We start from the raw sequence: 27,006 nt of genomic DNA, 5'->3' as shown, positions 1-27,006 counted from the left end.
AAGTTCCCTTAGGCCCTTTGCCTAACACAAAGGCTCCAGCAGCCACTTGCAAGGACCTCACCTAGAAGATGATAAGATTTGGGGTTAAGGCCACAGCCTGCAGAGGCAGTGGGAGACAGTGGCCTTGGGGCCTCAGTTGTCTCAGTTGTAAAATGAGCCAGCCCCTGTCTTTTCAGCCTAGAGACTGGTGATTCTGATAAGCCTCAGTATTCGGTGCTCAAAGCTTTCCAGCTCCCCTAGCCAGCAGCTGCTATTTTGGGAAAGGAGCAAGTCAAATAGGGTGATGGGACTCCCCTAACCAGAAGGAAAAATAACCTCTAAGGAGAGTACAGCTGCCCTAACGGAGACTCTTTTAGGCTAGCCTGGCTACAGTGGAAATCTAGTTGCATTTCCTCCTGAAAACCCTCCTCTTGCTGGCTCTGATGTCAGTGTGCGCACACTCAGTGGGCTTGTTAAACGTCGCCGACCAGGCTCCAGCCCAGACCCACCGCCGAGTCCAATCTGGGGTGCGGCCTGGTAATCAGCATCGCCCACAACAAGCTCCTAAACCTGGGTGATTCTGAGGCTGCTAAATGGGCCTCTGCTTTGAGGGCCACAGCCCAGGTGGATCCCACTGCAATCAGACAAACCCTGCAAGGTGTCGCAGTGCTGGGTCTCACCTGGCCGCACATTAAAATCACCTGGGGAGCTTTTCTATCACAGATGGCATCTCTTACCTCAGGTCAGTTAGGGTCTCCAGGAAGGAGTCATGGAGTGCCTGTTTTTGCAGCAGATTATTGAGAATTAAGAACATCGCCTTGCCTGCTCTGGCTCCCACCTACCTCTGAACCACATCTCTCTTCTCAGTTTTAGTTTCTATTAGTACACGTGTGCACTCTCCGTGGGGAGGTGGCATGTACACACAGTACCTCTTCATTCCTTTCTCCGTCCCCTTTCTCTCCCCTCCCCACTCTTTCCAGCTCTTAACCTCTTCCCATTTGAACAAAAGGAATCTCCCTACTTCTGTTACCTCTTTCCTTTTGATCTTCATTTATTTTCATTTATTTTCTGAGTTTCTCCTAGAAGAAAAACCATGTGATACTTAAGCTTGTGTGTCTGATTTACTTCACTTAAGATGGTCTCAAGATGCATCCATTTTCCTGCATTATTACTCAAGTTGATCTTTATGGAAAAGTAAAACCCCACTGTAAGTAAATGCCTCATTTTCTTTCCCTGTTCATCTGTTCATGGACACATAGGCTGCTTCTGAGATTCAGCTGTTACGAACTGTGCTGCTATGCCCACGGGTATGCACGTATTACTGTGATAGTGCCAGCAGCTTCCTCTTGCTCTCGGGTCATTTTTGTGGGGCAACAAAGATTGAAGCCAACAAAACAGCAAGCAGCGAGCGGTGAGACTGGCCAAATAGACACTTATTAGAAAGAATAAAGGAAAAGCTCCCCGCTAGTTATAGAGGAGCTTGTTAAGACAGACACTGTAGGGCCGGGGATTTAGCTCAGTGGTTCTGCTATCTGCCTCACAAGCACAGTGGACTTGAGTTCGATCCCTGGTACAAGAAATAAATAAATAAATAAAGACAGACACTGTAGATCAGTGCTGGTGAATCTTTTAGAGCTTTCTGTAACACACATAGCACACATGCCATAGTCCGGCACTACTGCTAGAGATGTTTAAGTCCAGAGGCCTTTTATATGGTTTTTGGTAGGGGTGAACAGGACAGGGCACAGGACTCTCCTGGTGCAGGTAGCCTCTGACGTCCAGAATGGAAGCTGCTTCCTTCGCAAGTCACTCCTACAGGGCTTCTCTCCTTGGGTTAGGGGCCTGCTCCTTGTCGGTTGCATTCCATTAGCCCCTGATAGTTGGTTTGCTTAAATTAGTTATTCAGGCCCTCTGGCATGTTCACTCACTTGAGCCCTGACTTTTAGTTTACTTTAGGTTAATTATTCAAGACCTGTGCTCTATTCCCTAACTTCCCCTATCTCCTTGCTTCACTGCGATGTCTTTAACTCTTTGGAGAGGATACCCAGAAGAAGAGTAGCTGGATCTGGTGGAATTTCTAGTTTTAATTTCTTGGGGAATCTCCATGCTGATTTCCATAGTGGTTGTACCAGTTCGCCTCACCACCACCAAGGTAGAAAGGTCCCCCCAGCACAGCCTCGTCAGCATTTATTTGATTCCTTGATTCCTTGATAATAGCTGTATAAGTTACTTTTCTCTCACTGATGAGACAAAATACCCCAACACCTAAAGTTAAAGGGGAAAGGGTTTATTTGTTCATAGTTTGTAGAGGTTGCAGTCCAAAAGCAGCTGGCTGCAAGGCAGGGATGGCAAACAGGCATCATAGAGGAAAAACAATATGGCGGCACAAGGCAGCAGAGGCAATAAGAGAGACATTAACAGTGTCATTCTACTCCTGTTATCTTATTCAGACTACTTAGGGCGGGTAGCACTCACACCCTTAATCCCAGTGCCCTCAGGCCCCCATGACTCAATCAGTACTCTAGAGTCAGCCACCCAGAAAACACATGAGGCTTTGTGGGGGTCCATAATAATAACTATTCTTTCTGAGGTAAGATGGAATCTCACTTAGTTTTAATTTGCATTTCTCTGGTGGCCAGTGATGTTGAACATCTTTTTTATATACTTATCTGTCATTAGTACTTCTTCTTTTGAGAAATGTCTATTCATTTCAGTTGCCCATCTTTTGATTGAGTCTTTTATTTGGGGTTCTTTATATATTCTAGATGTTCCTGTCTGAGGAATAGATGGCAAAAATTTTCCCATTCTATAGATTGTCTCTTCGCTCTGTAGGTTGTTTCCTTTGCTGTGCAGAAGCTTTTTAATTTCATATGATCCCATTTATTGATTCTTGGTATTATTTCTAGTGCCTTTGGGGTTCTGTTCAGAAAGTCTTTGTCTATGCCTGTGACATCAAGAATTTTACTTATTTTATCTTCTAGTAGATTGTTGCTGTTTTAACATTGAAATCTTGATCCATTTTGGTATTAGTTTAGTATGTGGTGAGAGATATGAGTCTAGATTCAATCCTCTGCATGCGGATAGCCAGTTTCCCTGGTACCACTTATTAAAGAGGCCATCTTTCCTCTAGGGTATGTTTCCATACCCTTTGTCAAAGATGAAACAGCTGAATGTGCCTGGTGTCTCTGCACCCTCTCCCTTTTTCCATTGATCTGCATGTCTGTTTCTGTGCCAGAACCATACTTTCTCACCACTGTAGCTTTGTGATATACATTCAAATCTGGGATTTTGATGGCTCCAGCTTTGCTCTTGTTACCCGGGGTTGCTTTTGCTATTCTGGGTCTCTTCTGGTTCCGTGTGGATTTTAGCATTTAACCCACATCTCTTACCACCTTCGCCTTTCCTCATAGCTCCTCTCTTGCAGTCCTGCCCCCTTCTCTGGCTTCTGACAGCCTGCACTCGTTTCCAGCCAGGTCCTTTGCCCTTGTTCTTCCTCTGTGCCAGGAGTACTCACCTCAGATGTTTGTGTAGTTGCCTCCCTCTTCATTCATGCCTCACTTCAATGTCTTCTCCTCAGAGAAGTCCTTCCTTAGCTCCCTAGCTGAAGTAGCCACTGCCACACCTCGGCAGACACCCTTCACCCCATTGTTGAATTTTCCTTGCAGCACTCAGGGAGGAAGATATCGTCTTTGTTTACTTACATGTTTGCCATCAGTTTCATCTACTTGATTATATCATTTTTTGGGGGGGATACGGGGGACCGAACTCGGGCCCTTGCTCTTGCAAGGCAGGCGGCAGAGCCACTGAGCCAAATCCCCAGCCCAATTTCATCTACTTGATAAGAAGTTTTATGAGAGCAGGCATTTTCTTCATCTCATTTCCATTTTGCCCCTGGCACTTAGCCTGCCATATAGGCAAAACCTTAAGAAATATGTGTTGAATAAAGGAAGACAGAGAAGATATCATAGACATACACACCCTCCACAGGAGCCTAGAAAAGGCTTCAGAAGGGAAAGAGAAATACCTTTGAGAGCGGCATGCAGAGGTTGTAAGATCTCAGAACAAATGGCAGGAGAACTGGCAGCATGGTCTGTGTGAACCCGGCCCAAAGACCATGGGAAACTGTCCCAGTCAGGATCCCCAGCGGGAAGTGCTGACCTGCATTTCAGGTAGGGCCTCATATATTTCAAGAGCTGGTGGCCACTGCTCTACCCATACAGGCTGCTCTTCCACTGCCTTGCAGGTGGTTTTAAAGGCCCTGGGGAAATGGCCATCAGGAATGAAGTGAGGTGTAGGTGCCCAAGAGCCCACACGTAAGCAACAGCCAGCCCTGGCCTCGAGGACCCAGAGCGGACCCTGGCCAGGTGTCAGGGCCTCCTGAAGAAGACGTGATCTGGTCAACAGACTGGGAGAAAAAGGCCATTTTGGGTGACCAAAGGCTCGTTCAGTTCACAAAAGACTTGAGAAGTAGAAGTGGAGGTGGGCCGGGGATTTAGCTCAGTGGTTCCACCACCTGCCGTGCAAGCGCGACGTCCCGAGTTCAATCCCAGGTACCAAAAAAAAAAGAAGTGGAGGGGAAAAAACCCAAAATATTTCAAAAGAGGCAGATGTCACTGTTCTTTTATCTCGAGCAAAAGCTGCTAAACTGAAATACTGAATGGTCCTTGGAAATGGTTTCTCTTTCCTGCAATACACGCACCTAAGCGATCAGGCTCTGACGACAACAGAAAAAATAGGGACAAATTCAGGGCATGGGCTACGGAGTCGGGAGGGCGGTGTTCAAGTCCCAGCCCGTCTGTCCCCTCACCGCCAGCAGGCTCCTCCGCTGCCACGTGCCAGTGCCAGCATCCAGAGCTTCTCTGGGGCCTCCCGAGCGCAGAAGGAGGGGCGGCTTAGCATCCTGCTGCCAGGTGGTCCTGGCAGGTTCTATTCACCACCTGCTCTGCTCCAACAGGAGGAGGAGTGGGGGACAAGGGGTGAGGCCTGGGCCGCGGCAGCAGACACAGCCTCCCTGGGTCCAAAGGCCCTGCCCTGAGCCCTTGCTTCTCATTGCAGACGCTGCAGAATGAGGTCCAGGGCCATGCGCCGCGGGTGGAGGATGTGCTGCAGCGAGGGAAGCAACTGGTGGTGGCGACAGAGACCGACCTCCGGGACATCGAGGAGCGCCTGGGGCACCTGCAGACCTCCTGGGAGGTGCTGCAGCAGGCAGCGGTGGGGCGGGGGCAGCGCCTGCGGGACGCCCACGAGGCGCAGCAGTACTACATGGATGCTGATGAGGCTGAGGCCTGGATCAGTGAGCAGGAGCTCTACATCTTCTCCGACGAGCCCCCCAAGGTTTGCTTGGGGGGCTGCAGGCCGGGGTGCTAGGGCGGGCAGTCGGGAGCAGCCTCAAGTCCAAGTGCGCAGGGGCAGGGCGAGGGTGCATAGTGAGCCCGCAGGGTCTCTGCTGCCCCTGGTGCCCCCTTCGTGGTCACCCCTCTCGCTGATAACACCCCTCCGGTGCACATTCCACGGCCAGGGGCTCCACTTGCACACAGATATGACCCCAACCCAGGGCCGTTCACTCTTGGGCCCTAGATTTGGTACTGGTGAGCTTGCTGCCGGATGGGGTGAGAGGAGAAAGATGGGCTCTCAAAGCTGGGACGACAGGGGGACAGAGCCAGCAATGGGCCCAGAAGGAAGGGCAGAGTGCAGCTAAGACCTGGGGGAGCGGAGAGAGGAGAGTAGGAACTGGGCAGTGCTGGGATTCGGACCAGCAGGGAGGGAGGGCGTGTGGCCGTCCTGCCCACCTCGGGGCCTCCAGGACCTGGTCTGGACCTTGCCTGGGCAGGGAGCATGGCCCTGCTGGGCCCTGGCGCTAACTACCTGCTCCTCCCAGGAAGAAGAGGGCGCCATTGTGATGCTGAAACGGCACCTTCGGCTGCAGCGCACAGTGGAGGAGTACGGGAGGAACATTAAGCAGCTGGCTGGCCGGGCCCAGAGCCTGCTGGCTGCTGGCCACCCGGAGGGGTGCGTGTGCTCTGGGGGGACTTGCAGGTCCTAGGCACCAGGCCGGGGGCCCAAGCTACCTGCAGGTTGGCCCAGCTCTATCTTAAGCCTCGGTTTTGTGAGAGGAACCTGCATGAGCCCTACCCAACGCCGGGTTTACAAAGAGGCCAGAGAATGGAAGAGTCAATCTACCCTCTTGGTAAACTGAGAGCTCCACCTTATGAAGAATTAGAATACGCTGAGACACAGAAGACTAATTGTACTTTTTTATGTGACCTGTGATGTGAGTTCCTGAAGCATCTCACAGGGTCTCAGCAAAATCCTTAGGCAGGAGTGAAGGTAGAAAAGCGATGCTGTTTGAACTGAGGTGCTTGGACTTTCGGGAACCAACTGGCCAGACTCTTCAGGCTGCCCGAGTCACGGCCTGCTCTCAGCTGCCTTTAGGGCACCCGTTGCTGCACGTCCTCAGCAGTGCCCCAGCCTGTGCCCCAGGGAGAGCCAAGGTCCTTCCCTGAAGAGCTAAGCAGGGCCGCTGCTGGGGTCCTGCTCAGAGCTCTGCCCCGCAAGGCTCCTGGGGAGGAGAGGGAGAAGGTCTCCTTGTACACTTGACTGCGAGGGAGGAGCCCTGCTGAAGGCCCCACGAGAGGACAGAACTCCATAGTACGGTCCCGCTCTGCCTGGTGGCATCACAGCCTAAGGGCTTATCCCTTTACTTCCCGACGCTTCCCTGGGAAAGGTCACTGGCTTCACACCCCACATGCCCCTGCCAGGGATTCAGAGGCTCAACCACTCCTCGGAAGTGCCTGCTATGGGTGTCCAGTCGCCACCTTTAAGGGATTTCTTGGTTGAATTCCAGGGAGCAGATTATCAGACATCAGGGACAGGTGGACAAGCAGTATGCAGGGCTGAAGGACATGGCCGAAGAACGCAGGCGCAAGCTAGAGAACATGTACCACCTATTCCAGCTGAAGAGGGAGGCCGACGACCTGGAGCAGTGGATCATAGAAAAGGAGAAGGTGGCCTCCGACCAGGAGATGGGCCAAGACTTTGACCACGTGACTGTAAGTAGCCGTAGCCCCCACTTTCTGTGTCCCCCGTTAACAGACATAGCCAGCCGTCCTTCCTGGCCCACACGCTGCCCTGCGTGGGTCAGAGATGCAGCCGCACTGGGCCAGGTATGACTGGGCTGCCTGGGCAAGGTGTGAGGTCCGGGCCAGGCAGTTGTGGTGGTTGAGGGAAAGTGCCCAGCTCAGAGGGTGACGATGTCCGCCTGTTCCCCAGCTCTGCTGACCCCATTTCCATCTGCCTCGCCTCCAGATGCTCAGAGATAAGTTCCGAGACTTTGCCCGGGAGACCGGGGCGATCGGGCAGGAGCGGGTGGACAATGTGAATGTCATCATCGAGCGGCTCATCGACGCTGGCCACAGCGAGGCTGCCACCATCGCCGAGTGGAAGGACGGGCTGAACGACATGTGGGCGGACCTGCTGGAGCTCATCGACACGCGCATGCAGCTGCTGGCCGCCTCCTACGACCTGCACCGCTACTTCTACACGGGCACCGAGATCCTGGGCCTCATCGACGAGAAGCACCGGGAGCTGCCCGAGGACGTGGGGCTGGACGCCAGCACGGCGGAGTCCTTCCACCGCGTGCACACCGCCTTCGAGCGGGAGCTCCACCTGCTGGGCGCGCAGGTGCCTCGGACGTCACGAGCCCCGCCCCCACACCCCGGAGCGTCAGGGCCCCATGGGGTTCCTAGAGGGAAAACGCTAGAAAGGGCACCGGAAGGTCTGTCTGTCTTAGAGAACCAACAGCGCAGAGCAGAGAGCAGGGTCTCTCACTCTGAGAGGGTTGCTCTAAAAAATGAAGAGAATTAATAGATGTGAACTACGCAGAATGGTGTTGGCCCATAGTTACTCTTATTGTTACTTCTCAGGAGATCAAAGAGTGCAGAGCCCCTCTCACTTCAAAGTCTCAGTGAAGTCCAGGGGTGCCTTGGGTAGGCAGAGGTGCCAGAGCAGAGAGACCTCTACAGACTTCCCCGCTGGGTGGGAAAATACAGGCCCGAGAGCCCTCTGTCCGGAACAATGTCTGGTTTTGCCTGACTGCACAGGTACAGCAGTTCCAGGACGTGGCCACGCGCTTGCAGACGGCGTATGCCGGGGAGAAGGCGGATGCCATCCAGAGCAAGGAGCAGGAGGTGTCTGCTGCCTGGCAGGCACTGCTTGATGCCTGTGCCGGGCGCCGGACCCAGCTAGTGGACACGGCGGACAAATTCCGCTTCTTCAGCATGGTCCGAGACCTCCTCTCCTGGATGGAGAGCATCATCCGGCAGATCGAGACCCAGGAGAAGCCCAGGTGAGGAAGCACCCTCAAGACAGCCCCGAGCCGTGCCCCGTGCGGCTGGCAGAGAAGAGGCTGCCCCCTGGGGACAGTCCCGGACTGTTGGGTGTATGGCAGTCCCTGAGGGGTGCCCAAGGCTTCGGCTGGGTTCTGGGAGAAACGGAGCTGCTCGGCTTCGACTGGGAGGACCAACTATTTCAGAGTAAGCGGAGAAAGACTCGTCACCAAGTTCTCCCCTGCGGGTAACGGCCACTGTGTCCGTGAAACAAGTGACTCACACATGCAAAGCTGGGGGTGTCCAACACTGTTCATTCTTCCCCAGCACTGGGGTGTGGGGGCTCCCCCGAAACCCAGGACAGAGCTGCTTGTCCACCAAAGTTGGGGCCGGGCCCTTGGCAGTGAACGCCTCACAGGACGCCACCCAGTCCTCAGCAGTTGGCGGTGACACATCTGTCCCACTGCCCCTCCCGTGCCTTCTCGGCGGCTGTGTTTTTACCTTTACCATCTTTATTGGATATAAGTCACATACTACACTTCTCCTAAAGGGTATCGTTCAGTGATTTTATATAGTCCCATGTATACAGCTATCACCACAGTCTGAGTTTAAGTTTTCCTCACTTCCCTCTCCTCATGCACCCTTTGCCCCTGGCAGCCTCTGTTCTACTTTTTGGTCCCTCGAGATTGCCTATGCTGGATGTTTCATATAAATGGAATCATGTAATATGTAAAAGGATTCTTTCATTTAGCCTACTTTCAAGGTTCATCAATGTTTATGTTATGACAATTTTTTTTTTTTGGTACCGGGGATCGAACGCGGGTCCTTGTGTTTTCGAGGCAGGCATCGGAACCACTGAGCTAAATCCCGAGTCCATCAATGTTTATTTTAAATCAATATTTCATTCCTTTTTCTTTTGCTGAAAAATATTCCCAGGTGTATTAGTCAGCTTTCCTGTCACTGGTACAAAACACCCAACACCCACACCTTCAAGGAGAAGTTTAATATGGCTCATGGTTTCAAGGACTTCAGTCCATGGTTGACTGACCCCTAAGGCAGGAAAATCATGGAGGAAGGGTGTGGCAGAACAAAGCCCGTAGTTCATGGTAGCCAGGAAGCAGAGGACCAGATATAGGCCCCAAGGCCACACCTCTGTGACACACCCAGAAGTATGCTTTTATTAATCCTCTAGGTGGCTCCCAAGCCAGTCAGTTGACAATTTAACTCAATTTACACCTGGTTTCTTTTGGAATCCCTGTATCCCCTTCCCACAGCTTGGTGAGTGACTGATGGAAGACACAAAGGTGTCCGTAGTCTTGCTGGGGCTGGGCAGGAGAATGACTCCTGAGCTGGCCAGAGAGAGGGGAGAGTGGGGCCAGACTCCTGGGGACAGGTGGGCCCCCCGCCACAGTGACTCCCCGATGGTTCTCTGCCCTTGTCCTCCTGCCCACAGGGATGTCTCCTCAGTGGAACTGCTCTTGAAGTATCACCAGGGCATCAAGGCAGAGATCAACACCCGAGCCAAGAACTTCAACACCTGCCTGGAGCTTGGGGAGTCCCTGCTGCAGCGGCAGCACCAGGCCTCGGATGAGGTGAGCCCCTGCATGTCCTGTCTCTGTTCTTGTGGCCTGGCAACTTCTGAGGATCTCACCTTTCACCCATGGAGCATCGGGGCTGCCCACAGGTCAGGAATCAGAGCCTCACAAGCCCGTCCCCACCTCACTAGAGAACAGACAGACTTTTACCTAACCCCCAACACCCACATGTATGCTTGCTTTGGAGTTGATGACCCGTATCACGGGAGAGACACACGTAGGTGCCACAGAGAGGTAAGGGACTTGCCTGAGGCTGCACAGCTGGAAAGAAGCAGGGTCAGGACTCGAAGCCAAGACTGCAGTCAAGCCTGGCCTTCTTCGCAGCCACGTGTGCACTGCCTCAGACAGAGGAAAGGGTTAGCAAGGCCTGAGCCGTGTCCTCCCTTCCTGCAGATCCGGGAGAAACTGCAGCAGATGATGGCCAAGCGGGTAGAGATGGACAGGAAGTGGGCGGAGCGCGATGACCGGCTTCGCATGTGTGAGTGCAGTTCGGGGCCTGAGCCTAGGGTCAAGGACCCACACCCACTGGAGAGGGCAAGAGGGTGGAGCTGCCTGGAGAAGACCCCGGGGCCGGGGGCATCACGCATCTGCAGAGCTCTGGGCCCAGGTCTCAGGGTCCCAGCATGCCTCCCACAGACATGCTCTGGAAGCTTCCCCAGCAAGCACTGTGCCCCTCCCTGCCCACCCTGCCCATCCCACCTGTCCCTCCTGCACCGGCCAGAGAGGGGTCAGGACAAGGCTGGCTGTCGTGCCTGGACACTGGCTCTGCAGTGTGATGTACGCTCTGTCCTTGAGCACCTGGAGGCCCAGAGCAGTGAGGAAAACCTCACTGTTCTCTCTTAGCCAGGCTGTGGAGATGCACACCTGTAATCCCAGCGCTGCATTTTGTTTTCAGAATGGTTTATTCCAATGAGTGTTTTAGGAATAGACCATTGATGGAGATGGGGTTGGACCACAGGGTGGGATGGACTGGCCTTGGGCAGGTGGTCACCCCCCGAGCAGGTGTCACCTGCATGGGCCTCCTGTCTGGTCGCCGGCCCTGTGTGTGTCTGCTGCGCTGCCCCAGGTCCCTTGGGCCATTGAGCACTAACAGCCCCGCCTGGCCGGTGGCCCTGTGGCTTGTTCCCACCGCAGTGCTCGAGGTGTGTCAGTTCTCGAGGGATGCCTCCGTGGCCGAAGCGTGGCTGATCGCCCAGGAGCCCTACTTGGCTAGCCGGGACTACGGGCACACAGTGGACAGCGTGGAGAAGCTAATCAAGAGGCACGAGGCTTTTGAGAAGTCCACGGCCACCTGGGCAGAACGCTTTGCTGCCCTGGAGAAACCCACCACGGTGAGCGGGGTGGCAGGGGCTTGAGAGGGCGGTGGGTGTCAAGTGGAGAACTGTAGGCTGTTGTCAGGTACCTAGGCTGGGGTGGGATATGGAGAAAGTACTGATCTTTGAATGCCAAAGCCAGAAGGGAGGCTGGGGGACAAACCCCAGTGTGTGCCGGGCTGCGCTTAGGGAGAGGTCATCTGAGAGCACAGCTCTTTGCTGTAGCTGCCCTGACCCTTTGGCCTTTTCCTCCACCAGCTTGAGCTTAAAGAACAACACCAATCCCCAGAGAGACCCACGGAGGAGCCAGGGTGAGTAGCTGCTGCGGGGTGGGGGGGAGCTCACCGTGAAGGGGACCGAGCGGATAGGAGAACAGAACTTTCGATCTGAAACTGGTGGTCTGAATAAGGCATCTAACATCTCACCCCTGGGCCCCTCGTCAGTGCACCCAGAGGGCACAGGGGTCAAAGCAGGCGTAATGTGTTGCCCCAGTCATGGTGGCCTGCAGTGACGGCCTTGAATCCTGATTCCTGGGTGCAGTGCTGATTCTGTCCTTTGGGAGCCCCTGATTGCAGCTGTTCCCATGGGAGGCGCCATTGTGCACACTCCCTGTGCAGAAGCCAGGCCTTGCAGCCGGGCACCTGTTGCTAAAGAGAGGCTGTGTCTTCCTTAGGCCTCAAGAGGAGGAAGGCGAGACAGCAGGGGAGGCCTACCGTGCGACCACCACGGAGAGAACATCCCCGGTCAGTTTCCTGACGGGTTGGTCTGGTTCTATGGAGTCGTTGCTGCCCGAGCCCTCTCATCCCTACTAGGCTGAGTGGGGGTGGAAGGCAAGGACAGGGACCTGAGCCACCCCACGGCCCTCTCGGAGCCACCTTCAAGTCAGTCTACTTTTCACTGAAGTCTTTTTAATTCTTAGAATAATTCCCCTCCTCCCTTCCACCCAGAAGAAACTGACACGCCAGCTCACTGACGTGACTCTACTCGTTTGGTTTTATCTAGTCTAATAAATTTTACTGTACAAACACATCGCCATCTACGTCAGGGGAGGCTCTTCCTACAGACAAGCTCATTTCTGTACCACGTCCTCTCGTCCTGCCACCTCCCTCCCCGACGCGGCACCCTCTATGCGGGCACACCTGCACGCATGCGCACACCATCGCACACAGACACCAGCCACGCTGCCCCCAGCCCGTGCCGCACCCCGGCACCTCCTCCTCTGCGGAGCCCTCTCCCTTTCTGCTGTCCCGGCTGTGGGTCAGTTTGGACCCGGAGCTGGTTCTATAGCCACAACACACTTGGAGTCCTGCAGGGAGTGAGGGGAAAGCCCGGGACTCTGCAGCAGGGGCAGACCCCCAACCTGTAGAAAAGGAGAGTGAGTCAGAGCTGGAGGTGGAGGAGGGGCCCAGGGCTCTGGCTTCCGGACCTTGCCTGGAACTCCCCAAAGCCCCAGTGGCATGCTCAGGGTCCGGCGGGCGCTGTAGCCCAGGATAGGGCAGTCCTCTGGAGAGTGACTGAGAAGAGAGCAAGAGCCAGCATGCAGCTTGCATGGCACCCACTGCATGGACCCCTGTGCATGTGGTTCTGGGCATCGGGGGAAGAGATCCTTCATGTACCCCATCTCCCCAGGTGCCCAGGTGGGTGTGCCTGACCTGAGTGAGGATTTAGAAAGATCCGTGTTCTCAGTGGAACTTGCTGGTATAAGCCATCCCAGAAAAGGCACAGACAGCTAGCCCTGCCTCTGTTAAGCTCAGATGTTAGCCCTTCTCTTCCTCTGAGTCACACACACACAGCTCCCTCCGCCGCCCTCTCCAAGCTGCACCAGCACATCATGCCCAGCAGAGGGCACTGGTGGACCTCTCCCAGAAGTTCCCTCCGAAGCCTCCCGTGGTCCCTGTCTATGGTAGACTATTCCAGCTCCTCCTTCCCCGCACCAGCCCCAGCCAGCCCAGAGGGAGAGAAGTCTGGGCTGACAAGGACTTCCGGCACAGGCTGGGGCTGTCCCCGCCTCCTGACCCCACCTGCGCTTCTGCCCTGGATCCCTGTGTGTCTGCATGCCATGGTGTCCCCGGTGTGCGGGCTCCTTCACAGCCACCTGAGCAACTTACTGTGTGTTGTGTCCGCTCCTGCAAGTGCAATTACATGTGCATCAGAGCTGCTGAATGTCAGGGCAGAGGGGAATAAACCTGCTTGGCCCCGAGTGTGTCTGGGCAGGAGGAGTGAGCCCACTTCTGAGACTTCCCAGAGAGCCAGCCACTCCACCAGATGGGAAAACTGGCCTGTGCCCCGCACCAGAAAGAAACCAGATGGCGCATCAAATGAACACCAGGCCAAGGCCTTCTGGACACAGATTTCCCCTGCTTCTCCTTTCTGAGCCTCTGAGTTTTCATGAGGATCCACGAAACACAGAGGGAGGACCTAACACTCAGTCGCCTTTGACATGGGAGAGGGTGAAGCCACTGGGGCTCAGAAAGCCCACCTCCCTTGGGAAGGCTCCTCCCCTCCAGCCTGCCCCAAGCTGCCCCTTTACAGGGCCCTGGCCCATCCCAGCGGGCTCAGCTGGCTGCAATGCCTTCTCTCTGGGACAGGCCCAGGGTTCGTGGCTCTGCTACCTGTCCTGCGTGTGCGGTTGGTGTCCGTGTCCCGTAGGGTAGATCTGCGCCATATCGCTTCATGTAAACCTCCTCGTACAGTGCATGTTGCTTCTTGCTGAGGGATGGAGGGGGGTGGCCCGGGCGCCCTTGCCCCACCTGGACAGCTTCGTACCGCAGGGCAGCCACCCCCATCCTCCCCTTCCCGTGTGTGCGCACACGCGTGTGCACGCAGTGACTGAGCTGCCATGCTGTCTTCGTGCGATGCCCCCTCACCTCCAGCCTGTCCACATCAGAGCGGGCCTGGTAAAAGCCAGTCCCCTCCTTCCGGTAAGTACGTGGAGACTGGGAAAGAAACACAAGTGTCACTGGGCCTCTGGGTTCTGGTCCCTCCTTCTGTTGGGAACTTCCGAGGGGTTATAGATGATTCCTCTGAGTTTCCCCCCCAGGGAGGTGACTTCCCAATGCCCTCTGGTCATTTCAGCTCTAAAGGGCCAGCATGGTTTGCCAGGAACCAGCTGGTGTGAGGCTGGAATGGGGAAGAGGAGGCTGGGATGTCTCCTTTTGTCCCCGTCTGAGAAGAGGCTGGGTTGGATCTGTACTGCTACCCCGGGTAGTGCCCATAAAGGGGCCTGGTGGTGGCTTCTCTGTGCCTGGGGCAGCAGCAAGCTGGCAGACCTGCCCAGAGCCTAGTATACAAGGACTCCTGGCCTGGGATGTCCTTACCCTGACACCCTCACCTGATGCACCTCCCCCTTACCTGAGTGCATGGCCCCCAAGAAGGGCTTAGAGGTCCTGCTGAGTGTCCCGCATCTCTCGGACTCCCCAGTGTAGCATCTGTGGTGAGAGGTTTTCCCTGGGAGGGGCAGTGGGTTTCTGTGGCGCTGGAGAGGACTCCCAGGCTGCAGCCTCTCCTGCACACATCCTACACACAGTGCCTGTTTCCGGTTGGCGGGAGGGAGAGGGGGGTAGGAAGAGGCATCAGCTCTAGGAACATGCCAGGCAGGCAGGGCTGCTGATGACAGGAGTGACGTCCCTCTAAGGGGTCAGTGCTCCCAGGGGCTGTGATAACCGGGAGTCTCCTTCACTGGGACAAGTGCACCCCGTGAGCCTCCAAGCCACCCTGAGATCCAGGCTGCTCCTGGGATGCAAGGCCACCTGGATGCCATTCAGCAGCAGCCTTCAGCGGTGGTCAGGAAAGCTGTCTCGTAAGGGTGGCTCCCAGACACAGGGCTCCCAAGGCTGCCTGCAAAGCCAGCTTCCCTGGAGGTCTCAGGAGGCTGAACACAGGGAGTCAGGGCTCCCAGATCCCTTGCCTCTCCTTGCCATGGTCTTGGGTTTGTTTGGCTTTGGGGAAGTAACCAGCCCTTGCGAATGTGGGGGCAATGATCCAGAAGCTGTGTAAGCACAAGGTTTGCAATCTTCATGCATGGTCTGGCTGGCTGTGTCTGCTGTCACCCCTTAAACACCCCACAGCAGCCTCGCTGGAAGCAGCAGTGGGCGCTTTAGTCAGCAGCCAGGGCTGGGCTGTGACATCCTCAGAGGGAAGTGCTACAGGTGTGGAGACAGCAGCTGTTTCTCCTTGCCTGAACAAGCTTCCCCAGTCCTGTCCTCCCCCGTAAGAGCGGCTTTTTCAGACATTTTGCAGCGAATGCAGATTCCACGTTTGTTCTTAATGGGCAGACCCAGCCTAGAAAGGATGTCAGCATTCTCCCAACTGGGCGTGTCCCTGTCTCCTCAGGGTGCCTGAGTCAGAGTGGCAGGGGTGTGGCACCCTGCCTGGCTCCCTGGAGAAACCTGCTCGAGGCTCTTTCTGGTTATTTGCCCACTGCTGGGTGTGCCCAGCTCTCTGCGATGGTCAGACGCAATCTTCCTGCTCCAGAGATCCTTCCCAAGTTTGTTCTGGGAAGCTGTGTTTCAGGGCAGCTCAGATACTGATGGACTCAGGATGAGACAGCTAACATTGGCGGCATCTCACAAGTGGGTTCGGAGGGACAGCTGGACCACTGGGGAGCTGACCTGCCTGCAGGGCTGGGCATCTTCTAATTCTCTCCGGTCTTTCTACTGCTGAGTGGCCCGACCCAGGTCACCAAGAGATTGAGCAGCCACCAGCTCCTGCAGGACAGGGACCCGAGGAGACCACACACACGGCGGGCATGGTGGGAACCCCTACCTCCCTGTCCTCTGGGCCTGGTCTTCTTCCTCCAGGTCTGGGGGAGCCTGAAAGCTGCCGCTCCCCTTCACACTTACCCACTTACCTGGTGGCCTTGTGTCCTGCATCCCCACCTCTCCTCTTGCCCGAGCCCCCAGCTGCCATCTTGGATTGCTAGCAGAACCTCAGGCTGCAGCACTGCGCAGCTCCCCGTGCCATTTCTTGTGAGAGCCCCTCACCATCTCCTGCCACTGTCCCCCCAGCCTGCACTCCTCCCTGGCCCTTTCCTCCTATTCTGCAAAGGCTCTGCTTTCTTGTGTGGGGCATTTGTCTCTGGTGCCCTCCGTCACCACCTCTTCATCTCCGATCTCTTCGGTTGCTTTCAGTTCAGCAAACCATGATTTTCCTGCACGCAGCTGTCTGAACAGTCTTCCCACCCCACCTCCACAGCCCCTCACTTGGAGCACGGCTGGGGGAAGGGAAGTGTCTTCAGCAGCCAGCGTGGCCGGCTGTGCCCACCCCACCATCACCCAGCACGGTTGGCTACCTGGGCCTCTGACGGTGGGACTGGTCTGGCCTCGGGCCCTCCCCGTTCCGGCCCCTTCCAGGGCAGCCCTGATGTGATCACGGCCAACCGCGTGTCTTACATAAGCTGGGTACATCTCGCTGAGACCACGAGCCATCGGGGAGGTGCTTTCCTCTGAAGTGACGACACCGGCCCCCCGCACAGCAGGACCTGTTAGGAAAAGCACAAGGTTTGGGGCCAGACAGACCTCAGCCCCCACCTTCCTTTACTAGATGCCTGGCCCTGACTGAGGTCCCCCCACCCAACCCCCTCACCTGTAGCATGGGCGGCAGCTGTCCCTGCCCTGCAGGAAGGCTGTGAGGATTGGAAGAGGGAATGTAGATGATGCATCTGGCTCTTGGAGGTGACATTTAAGTCCCCTTTGTTTGCTCTCCCTCCCCACCCCCAGCCCTTCTCTAAGAGAAGCGTCCTCTGCCAGATGTGGCCAAACCACAGCCCACAGGTTGGACAGACCTCACTTGCCTAGGCCGTCTTGAATAAAGAGGAATTGTCTTGGACCACATACAAAATATATAATAATGTGAATGCATATAAGTAACAAAACTTCCATTTAAACTTGTTTTATTATAACATTTTTTAAAGAAGAGGGCCAGCAGCCCTCCATGGGCTGTGTGTTGGACACACCTTCTGCATGGACTCTAACACCGCCTGTCCCTCCCAAGCCAGGCACCTGGAGACCCCTCTACGCACGCCCTGGGCTCCTGTCATAACTCACTGCTTGCCTAAGTCAGGCCTCCTGTCTCTGAGGTGCAACCTGGTTCTCATCAGCATTGCCGTAGAGAGAAGACCCTGGTGCTCGTGCTCCTTCACTTGTGAAAATGTCTTAGTTCTCCGAGCATCTCCAGAACCTCCCAGAGGCCCGGGGTGCCCCGGCCCAGTTATTTTGGCTGGCGCTGTGCAGTCCCCTGTACCATCCGCTGACTGAACCTGGAAACGCACCTCAGCTCTTTAGTCCTGAGAAGAAATTTGCCCATCCTGACTGTCCAGATCCTCTGCGGAGAGGACTCTCCAGCCTCTGGCTGCTTCCCCTACAGAAGCCAGTTTCCTAGGGAGGCAGGGCTCACGTCTCTGTGAAGATTCTCAGCCTGCCGCCGTCGCCGTTTGACCTCCATCCTGTGAGGTCCGACAGGGCGCTGCTGAGTCCTTCCACCGCTGCTGTCCCTCAACCCTAGCAGCCGAGGACAGCCCTCTGACTCGGCCCAGTGGCTGGCACACATGCCCTCTGCTCTGAGGCCTCCCCTACTGTTCCCTAGGTTGGAGAGCCAGGCTGTGCCGCGGGCCGTGCCCCTTCTTACTCCAGTCCCAGCCTGGCCACTTGCGCTCATGTTCTCACAGCTGTTTATGGTCTGGATTCCTTGCCCCCCGCCAGCCCAGCGCTCAGGATTTCCTCCTCCTGAAGGCTGTCCCAGCTCCTTAGCCACATCCTATGCTGAGCGGTGCATATGGGGTGGCAGCTGGTTTCCACGGTACATCAGAGGACAGTTAGGGGCTCAGACCTTCTCGGCCCATGCCTGCCTGTCCTGCTGTCTGTGAAAGAGGCAGGAACTAGTTCTCAACACCTTGGCTTCACCGTCACACCTCAGCAGGTTCGAAGCCCCGGGCACCCTCCGCGCCTGACGAGCCTGCACGCCCAGCCCCAGCCAGCAGCCCCACGCCACACCCCTTCATGCGTGAGGGCTTTGTGTGGACAGGGAAGCAGAGGCTGTGGGTTCTTGCTTTAGCTCTGCTCCTAACCCGCTCTGAGGTCCCAGCAGTCCCTGGGCGGCGCCCACTTTCCCCATCAGTGACAGGAGGGACTGAATCAGAGACCCCTGAAGGCCCCGTCAGCACCAGAATTCTGAGCTCTCTTCTCACATTAGCTTCGTCTGGGCCACCTCAACCAGGTCCTGCTTCCCTCCAAGGACCCCACAGCTGACTGTACCAGTGTCACCCTCCCAAAGGCATGGCTCCAAGGGGAAGTCCCCAGGACAGCTCCTTGCCCTTGCCAACTACAAAACAAAGTCTCTGCACCCACACCCTGCCCCCCGCACAGCTGTGTGCAAGATTTACCTGAGGGAGTGAGGTGCCCCTTCCACCTGCCCTCCACTGTCTTGTGAACTTTCCCTCTGCAACCAGAACCCCAAGAGTGATTTTTTTTTTTGTATCAGGGATCAAACTTAGGACCTTGAGCTTGCCAGGCAGGTACAGTGCCCCTGAGCTAAATCCCCAGCTCCCAAGATTGATTTTTGTTGTTGTTGTTTTTGTTTTTGAGATAGGCTCTCACTATGTAGTTGAGACTGACCTAGAACTATGCAGCCCAGGCTGGTCTTGAACTCACAGAGATCCTCCTGCCTCAGCTTCCCAGGTGCTAGGATTACAGGCATGCACCACTATGACTGGCTCCAAGACTGATTTTTTAAAAGCTGGTTGCTTCAGAAAAGGATTTGACCACCTAGATATATGTCTAGTCATAGTCTTCCTCAAAGTCTTTTTTTTTTTTTTGGCAGGGGTGGGAATGGAAAGACAGGGTCTTACTACCTCAAATTTCTGATCTTCCTGCCTCAGCTTCCTGCATGCTGAGATTATGTGCTGTATACACACCTGGCTTCACAGCCTTCTTTTTATAAAGTTGTGAGCTCTTCATGAAAATCCAGTTCTGAATGATCAGAGCCTTCCACTTGTGCCCTGGTGTCCCATAACCTGTGGAGTGACTTCAGCTTCACCGACTCGGATGCCACCCCCTAATCGCCCCTGCAAGCTTTGTGGGCCTCAGGCTGTCTCGGTGCTGCCCTGCAGGGCTCGCGTGTGCACGCTGTGGTGCCTCCAGTGGTCGCCCTAACTGAAAGGAGGCCCCCAGCACTTTGTGCTGCGGGCAGGGGGCATTTAGATGTCAGTCACACACACACACTGCTCAGCAGAGCCCCAGGAGGGAGGCAGCGGTGGGACAGAGTGAAGGATCCCAAGAAAGCCAGCAGCTGCAGACACTGCCACCAGTAAAGGCCGCACCAGGTGGTTTGGTGACTTGCTGGATTCTGTCTAGAAGGGGTCCAGGCTGCCTGGACACCTTAACACATACACACACGCACCGCAGGATGCACAGAGATCAAAGTGGCACAGCCACAACCTCGAGAGCTCTAAAGAATGGCAATGGGACTAAAACTCAGGCCTGTCCCGGTCTGCAGTCCAGCTCTGTTTCAGTTCTGGCGCACGTGTTCCTAATTACATCCCCATTTTTTGTTTGCTTTCTCTTGTTTGAGACAGGGTCTGGCTTTGTAGCTCAGGCCGGTCTTGAACTCACTATGTAACCCAGGCTGGCCTCGAACTCACAGCGATCCTCCTGCCTCAGCCTCCCGAGTGTTGAGATTGTAGGTTGTCACCACGCCTGGCTCCTATACCTATGTGTGACTTTGGGAAGTCACTTGCTCTCCGTGAGCGTTGGTTTTCTCATTACACATAGAAAATACCAGACTGGGTTGATGGGTTCTACATAGTTCCAGCCACATTACCCTTTCGGTACATGAGATCTTACCAGGATCTTAACCACCCCCAGCCCACCTATACATACCCATTGCCAAGTGTCCTGGTTTGATGCCCAGCCTTACCTTCCTTCCGACCACTGCCTTCAGACTTGTTACCAAGTCCCCTCACCCTCCTTAATGCCACTTCAGGCACGGCTCTGGTCACTTCTACTGTTCAAGTTTACCCACTGGGTGTACTGGGCGAGTCCCTGTAATCCCAGCTGTGTGAGAGGCTGAGGCAGGAGGATCAAGAGTTTGAGGCCAAAGGGGCTAAGGATTTGGCTCAGTGGTTCTGCTGCCTGCTTCGCAAGTGTAAGGGCCCAAGTTCCACCCCCAGTGCCAAAAAAAAAAAAAAGTTTGAGGCCAGTGTGGGCAACTTAGGGAGACCTTTAAAAATCAGCTTACATCGTTTTTTCAGTCTGATCGCTAAGGTGCTGCCCACGTCTCCCCAACCTCCATCCTGCTCCTGCAGGTCTGGCCTACGTCCTAGAGGATGCACTATGAAGAGAACAGAGCTGGCTCTTTCCTGGGGCCTTTGCCCGCCTCCCCAACCATCTCCTAGGCCTCACACCCTTGCTGGGGCAGGGAGGGGGGCGCAGAGGAAAGAGCAGAGGCCCTTGACTGCCTGGGGCCGCTCTGGTCCTCACCCGGCATCCGTATCTCTGGTCCTTCAGGCATCCGAAGGTGGCTGGGGGCCTTCCTGCTGCGTGCTCCAAGGTCTCCAGCAGCAGGGTGCCAAGGACAGCGCTGGCCCATGGCCCATGGCTGCCTGTCTTGGTGCTTACAGCACCTCAATCGCCCACCATCCTTGCCCCCCTGGCAGTTGCTGGCTGACCCCTGCCACCCCTACCTGTCTCGCTGTCTTCCTTCTGCTGCACCAGGCACAAGGGCAGGCCAGTGAGGCTTCTGCATGAGGAGATGTCCAGCCAGGGATCAGGAGCTCTCATGTCTTCTCCTGGGTCCCTGTGCGAACGCGAGCAGCTCCTTTCAAGTCTCATTTGGCCTGGGCAGGGGCTGGGGAGCAGTGGGAGGAAAGTCCCAAGCACGTCCCCAAGACATTGACCGCTGGTGCCAGCGATTCTCAGTCCTACTGCATGGTAGAGTCACGAAATGCTAACCAAGAAATACCAGCATGCCGGCCCCTCCCGGTGGGCTACCGTCTTGTGGGAGGGGCCTGAGAATATTGTAAAGCTCTTGAGATTGTCAAAGGCAGCCAGGGCTAGGAGCCACTTCCCTATCCCAGTAATAAATCCCACTCAGTGGTGGAAGAGGGGCCTGTTAGCCTGATGAAGGCCCACGAGGAGCTGGAATCTCACTTTGTAAAGTCAGGGAGAAGACTGGTGCCCTTAGCTTTAGGGCTTTGGCCACAGTCTGAAGGTACCAGAGAGTTCCCATTAACACCCTAGTCCGAGTGCTTTACAAACTTGTCTTAGCCACAGAGCCCTTCTTTAAATGAAATCTTGCCAGAGCCCCAGAGGCCACGCAACCTGGGGAAGCACAGGTGGGCCTGGAGCTGGGCCCTGCTCGGGAGCTTCGCCAGCGGTCTCGGGAAGTGCCCTGGATATAACAATGCCTCGGGTCCCCCGGCACCCTCTGTGAACCTTGTTGCTATGTCAGATTGCAGATGGGTGGAGGAGGTGGGGATGGAGCTGGGGCAAGGGCAGAGGCAGAGGCAGGGCCAGGGGCCAGGGTAGGCACAGAAGGTGCAAGGCAGAAGGAAGCAGGCTCAGGTCTGGGCCCAGACAAGAAAGGCCGTCCCTAGGCTGGAGCCCCGAGAAATGTGTGCTCCTCCCCTGTGCCCCTGAATAGGGGGAAGAAGAGCAGTCACGGCCTCAGGACCTGCAGCCACCACCCCTGCCAGGGCAGCGTGACAAGTCCAGCGGGGATGACAGGCCTGCCACAGAGCCCCTCTTTAAGGTCCTGGACACGCCTCTGAGTGAGGGTGATGAGCCCACAACGCTGCCAGCCCAGCTGGACCACGGGCACAGCGTACAGATGGAAGGCTACCTGGGCCGCAAGCACGACCTGGAAGGACCCAACAAGAAGGCGTCCAACAGGTGTGTGGGGAGGGGCAGGCCCAGGGTGCCATGGGATTGGCCAGCCCAGGACTGCTGGGCATGACAGGAAAAGCCCATCTCGGTTCTGTCATGGGCAGAGCTGCACACACACCACTCAAACCCTGTTTCCCCATTTGCAAAATGAGGATGCTGACAATCTCAGGCCTGTGCTGCACAGGTTCTGTGCCTGGTCCTGAGTACGCCTTGGTAGACACAGGCCAAGGATGGTCCAGCTATGCCAGGACTTGGCCATGCCCCACTTACACGGGTCTGGGCCTCAGTGTCCTCTGCTGTAAAACGGAACACTGGGTTAGGGGCATGACCTAGATGCCTTTCAGATAAGATTGGATTTGTTTTTTTTGGTTGTTTGTTTGTTTGTTTGTTGTTTTTTTGTACCGGGGATTGAACTCGGGTCCTTGCGCTTGCAAGGCAGGGCACCGAACCGCTGAGCTACATCCCCGGCCCCCAGATTGGATTTGTGTAAATCTGTTTCTTTACAAATAACTGAGAAAGTATACTGGGCACATCATTAAAACGGAAATCACAGTAATCATCAAAACCAAACCCTATTCATTTCACAGTTCTATAGTGAATAAATCTCTAATGGATGTAGAAATACTTCAAAAACTCAAGTTTACAGTTTGTCTTAAGACTATAATTACTGTCAAGCATGGTGGCACACGCCTGTAATCCCAGCACTCGGGAGGCTGAGGCAGGAGGATCACTGTGAGTTTGAGACCAGCCTGGGCTACAGTTCCAGGTCAGTCTCAACTACATAGTGATACCCTGTCTCAAAAAACCAAAACAAAAAAAAATAATTATTTTTCTAGAAATGTATCTCAAGGTAAGAGCAGAATTATAGACAAAGACTTATAAATATGAATGTTCACCACATTGATATTTGTTTATATTTTTAGGGTACCAGGGATCAAACTCAGGACCTCGCAATTGCTAGGCAGGCAGCAGAAACACTGAGCTAAGTCCCTGGTCCACATTGCTAAATTATATAAATTTTCCAGTATTATAAGGTCCACCAATAAAGGTATTGTGTGTGGCCACTGAATATATAGTATATTCTGATGTTGGATATGTGCGGAGAAAAAAAGTAAAATTACATTCACATTACGTTTGCACCCTCCTCTCTTTCCAATACTGGGAAGAGAACCCAGGGATTTTTTAAATTGTTTTTATGTTGAGACGAGAGGCTTGCTAAATCATTAAGTTGCCCACGGTGGGCTCACACTTGTGATCCTCCTACGTCAGCCTACCAGAGTGCTGGGATCACAGGAAAGGAGCCGCCCACACCTCGCTTTAAACAACAAAACTCTGGGGGCAAAAATGACACACAAAAAAAGAAACTAATAAAGCTACAGGAACTGACTGTGGAGCCCTTGTCAGGACTGAGTGACCTGCCTGTCCCCGTGTCACAGGTCCTGGAACAACCTCTACTGCGTGCTCAGGAACAGCGAGCTGACCTTCTACAAGGACGCCAAGAACCTAGCTCTGGGGGTGCCCTACCATGGGGAGGAGCCCCTGGCCCTGCGTCACGCCATCTGTGAGGTTGCTGCCAGCTACAAGAAGAAGAAGCATGTCTTCAAGCTGAGGTGAGGCTTCCCGCCCTGGAGTCCTTGGAGCCGCTGGCTGAGGGCCTCATTTGGCACAGTGGTTGGGCAGAGGCCCACAAAAGGGGACCAGCTCCCCTTGGAGCTGCTGCTCGCAGGTTTCTCAAATCTGTTCTCTGCCATCTCAGAAAGTGCTGTGCTTGGGGACCAAGCCCAGGGGGTTGGGTCCCAGCCCGCCCTCTGCCGGTACAGGCTCCATGACAGGAAACCTTTGTCCTCCTAGGCTGAGCAACGGCAGCGAGTGGCTCTTCCACGGCAAGGATGAGGTAAGAGCCCGGGGCCCAGCTCAGCAGAGGGTGGGTGGAGACCCCCGCCTGGGGTGGTGCTGACTCTGCGGCCCCACAGGAGGAGATGCTGTCCTGGCTGCAAGGCATGAGCATGGCCATTAACGAGTCCCAGAGCATCCGCACCAAGGCGCAGAGCCTGCCCCTGCCCTCCCTCACCGGGCCCGACGTCAGCCTCGGCAAGAAGGACAAGGAAAAGAGATTCAGCTTCTTCCCCAAAAAGAAGTAGCAGCAAGCGGCCCTGCGGGTGGGGACACGCAGGGACCAGGGCCACTGCCCCGTCCTCCTCCCGCCCGCACCTGTCTGCTCACCGCCCTCGGGGCCGACACACTGCAGTGCTGCTGCCAGCACGCCCTCCCCCCAGCTGGCGGGTTCTCCCTTCTCCCCAAAAGCTGGAATGGGCTATGGGGCTCCTGGACTGTCCACTCCCACGGCAAGCCTTGCTTGGGGTTACGGCCCACTCGGCCATAGCCAGGGAAAGGGTAAGGGGAGAGGGACTTGGGGCAACTGACCTGTCCCCTAGGAGCAAGGTGCTGCTAGGGACTGATCGGACAAGGGCCGCAGGCCTGGGTGTGGCCAGCAGCCTCCCCACTGGCTTCTTCAGAACAGGCCTCCCTTCCCAGGGCCTGTGTGCCCCTTCCTCTCCCCTTTTCACCAGAAGGCAGAGCCCCCTGGCCCTGTTTAGTGGGTCCTGGATGAAGAGCCTCCAGCTGCCCGGGCAGAGCATAAGGAGGAAGGACCAGCAGCTCTCACACCATTCCTCCAAAAGCCCTGGTTAGAGCGTGGGGCTCGGGGCTCAGAGGGAAGGAGGGTCAGACAGGTCCCCTGTGCAGAGCCCTCTGGCCAAGCCCAGGAGCGGCTGAACGAGCAACAGTGAGCAGTGTAGGCCCCTTATGCAACACGGAGTAAAGCATCCCAGAGCCAATGCCTGCTGTGTCCGGCCTGTCTACAGCCCCTCCCGCCCAGGGCTACTGACTGGGCAGAGAACAGTTACCACCCGGTGTGTATCGCCATCATGCGACACATCTACCCCTGAACAGCTGGGATTGAAAGCTGGGCCAGAGCCACGAGGGTGTGGCCCTTCTTGATCAGGTCCCGAAGGTCTGGCCTGAGGTTCTGGGTGTCACATACAGAGGTCACCAAACATCTACCACCCTCGAGCACCAAAAGGGATGCTTCAGTCTGGCCCCAGGAAGAGACGCCCGGTGCTTCTGGAAGGGGGCTCCACTGGACCCCCTTAGTGCCGACCAGGGCTCCATGAGGACTTTCCCCGCCACCGTACTCTGAAAGCAGTACAGCTTCAGCTTTCCTCACCCGGCCATAGCCGAGAGGGGCCATGTTGGGGACGGCAGGTGTGTTCTGAGGGAGGCCATGAGGGTCCCCAGGGCCCACAGCCAGTTTCCGGGGCCTTCCCTGTGGGAAGGAGCCTTGGCTGTGTGGAGAGGAGTCTGGTGAGGCTCGCGGAGAAGCCATGGGGGAGGCACCCAGTGTTACAGACCTCCCGGGATCCCTGCGCACTGTCAAGTGACGCCAGCGCCAGTGACAGGAAGCACAGCAGAGAAGTAGCCAGTGGAGCCTGACATCCCCAGGTCCGGTGTTCCACCTCCGTAGCCAGGGTCTTCATTTGGCCTCAACTGTAGGACTCTGTAGCCCTCTGCTTCTACAGGGAACCCAGTGTGTAGCATTCACCAGCCTTTCTCCAGCCGGGGAAACCAAGACGAGAGGCAGATTGGTGACTATACTCACCTGTGCACCCGAGAGCATGTCCACCTCTAGGGCAGACCGCAGGCTCCTTGCTGAGGGGTGGAAGGTCCCAAGCAGCTCTCGGCTGTTCCCTTGGACCAGTCTTTAGGGAGCCAAGATATGAGGGTCGACCCTCTCCCCTCCAAGGGGCCCAAGTAGCACCTAAAGTGAGACATTTCCAGTGGGTGACTCCACAGAGCTTAGAAACTGAGCTCCAATGGAAGAGCTAGGATTTCACCACCCCAAGTCCCCAGACTGGGCAAGGGCAGCCAGCTGCATGCAGACCCATCACCTCCCGCCAGCTCCCCACACATCTACCCATGTCACCCAGGTCCCAAGACACCCAACCAACTGGACTGACACTGCAGGTGCCCACCTTCGGGAGACCCTGTGCCACTCTAGCGCTAAGCTCTCCTGGTGCCCTGGCACTGTATCTTTTCCTTCCGTCCTTCCTTTTCCCCCCTCACATTCCCTACTTTGCAGTCTTTTCCTCACAGTATTCCTAGATTGGCACAGCTCCAGCCCACACCAGCATAAGACTTCCTCCTGGGATCCATCTACAGGAAGCTCTTCCGGGCTTGGTCGGGCAGTCCTGCTTTCCTCTCCTTCCCTGTCTCAGACTCCGGCTGAGGGCAAAACCGGAGGCACCTGGGATTCCCAGCCCCACCTACCTCCTGCAGTAACAAACAGGAGGCCCGTGACAGGCTTGGCTTCCCGACTCCACTCCGGTCTGTCTGGGAGCAGCCAGGTCCCCTTGGCTGATCCTGGGTCCCCTTCCTCCATCAGTGGGAGGAAGCAGAGATCCAGAGGAGGATGCGGCCAGCAGGCCACACAGCTTGGTCCCTTGGTCAATCAAGCTCAGGGAGCACTCAGAAGAGGTGACCTCCGAGGAGTGCGACCCCGTTGGACAGACCATGTCATCTGGGGCTGGCCCCGGGGCCGGCTGGGCCTCGCCCACCACCTGCTCACACGTGCTTCCACCACCCAGAGGACACTCATTTACTAGTTTTTCTAATAAATCAGTAATGCTCTACCTTTGTCTGTTTCCCTTTAAACAAGGCACTACAAGACTGAGGGATGGCCACTCTGGCTTGCTCCTGGCCCTGAGCCCCACCTGAGGCCCTGAGACAAACTTGATCATCTTCTGTGCATTCTGTCAACCTGAAGGCCTGGTGTGGGGCAAAGTCACTGGCCAAGATCAGTCTAGGCCTTTCCTATGGGCACTCTGGACTGAGATCCCAGCCCTCAGTCTGTGCCTGGGGA

The 27,006-nt window shown here is 55.7% G+C and overlaps 1 protein-coding gene and 2 long non-coding RNA genes across 7 annotated transcripts in view; 1 reads left to right on the top strand and 2 right to left on the bottom strand.

Annotated features, from left to right (window-relative positions):
• Positions 1 to 26,773, top strand: part of Sptb (spectrin beta, erythrocytic) — a 129,770-nt gene extending 102,997 nt beyond the window's left edge. For 2 of the 4 annotated variants that reach the window (XM_033766923.1, XM_033766924.1), the window contains exons 23-36: positions 5,035 to 5,313; positions 5,858 to 5,988; positions 6,824 to 7,028; positions 7,285 to 7,659; positions 8,079 to 8,323; positions 9,757 to 9,895; positions 10,292 to 10,376; positions 11,033 to 11,229; positions 11,470 to 11,522; positions 11,885 to 11,954; positions 21,847 to 22,094; positions 23,525 to 23,698; positions 23,940 to 23,982; positions 24,062 to 26,773. In XM_033766923.1, coding sequence (XP_033622814.1) covers positions 5,035 to 5,313; positions 5,858 to 5,988; positions 6,824 to 7,028; positions 7,285 to 7,659; positions 8,079 to 8,323; positions 9,757 to 9,895; positions 10,292 to 10,376; positions 11,033 to 11,229; positions 11,470 to 11,522; positions 11,885 to 11,954; positions 21,847 to 22,094; positions 23,525 to 23,698; positions 23,940 to 23,982; positions 24,062 to 24,229 — 2,412 coding nt within the window. In that variant the 3' untranslated portion in view covers positions 24,230 to 26,773. Of the gene's footprint in view, positions 1 to 5,034; positions 5,314 to 5,857; positions 5,989 to 6,823; positions 7,029 to 7,284; positions 7,660 to 8,078; positions 8,324 to 9,756; positions 9,896 to 10,291; positions 10,377 to 11,032; positions 11,230 to 11,469; positions 11,523 to 11,884; positions 11,955 to 16,404; positions 17,054 to 21,846; positions 22,095 to 23,524; positions 23,699 to 23,939; positions 23,983 to 24,061 lie in introns of those variants that run through there. The other 2 variants (XR_004518368.1, XM_033766925.1) reach the window with 2 other exon arrangements.
• LOC117287154 lies at positions 13,151 to 14,647 on the bottom strand. The gene is made up of 3 exons (XR_004518371.1): positions 14,563 to 14,647; positions 13,824 to 14,147; positions 13,151 to 13,337 (listed from the first exon to the last, which is right to left on the bottom strand). It is a non-coding gene; the product is annotated as an uncharacterized LOC117287154 (long non-coding RNA).
• Positions 14,666 to 16,845, bottom strand: LOC117287153. Of its 2 annotated transcripts, none has more exons than XR_004518369.1 (3): positions 16,795 to 16,845; positions 16,602 to 16,690; positions 14,666 to 14,740 (listed from the first exon to the last, which is right to left on the bottom strand). It is a non-coding gene; the product is annotated as an uncharacterized LOC117287153 (long non-coding RNA). The 2 variants fall into 2 exon arrangements; XR_004518370.1 differs by having other exon boundaries at positions 14,671 to 14,740; positions 16,502 to 16,690.
• Positions 26,774 to 27,006: the final 233 nt, after the last annotated feature.

This window comes from Fukomys damarensis, unplaced genomic scaffold (genome assembly GCF_012274545.1).
Source record: "Fukomys damarensis isolate Sample0158 unplaced genomic scaffold, DMR_v1.0_HiC HiC_scaffold_21, whole genome shotgun sequence".
In the NCBI taxonomy this organism is placed as follows: Eukaryota; Metazoa; Chordata; class Mammalia; order Rodentia; family Bathyergidae; genus Fukomys; species Fukomys damarensis.
Note: the sequence above shows the minus strand (reverse complement) of the source record. Positions and strands in the feature narration are given on the sequence as shown.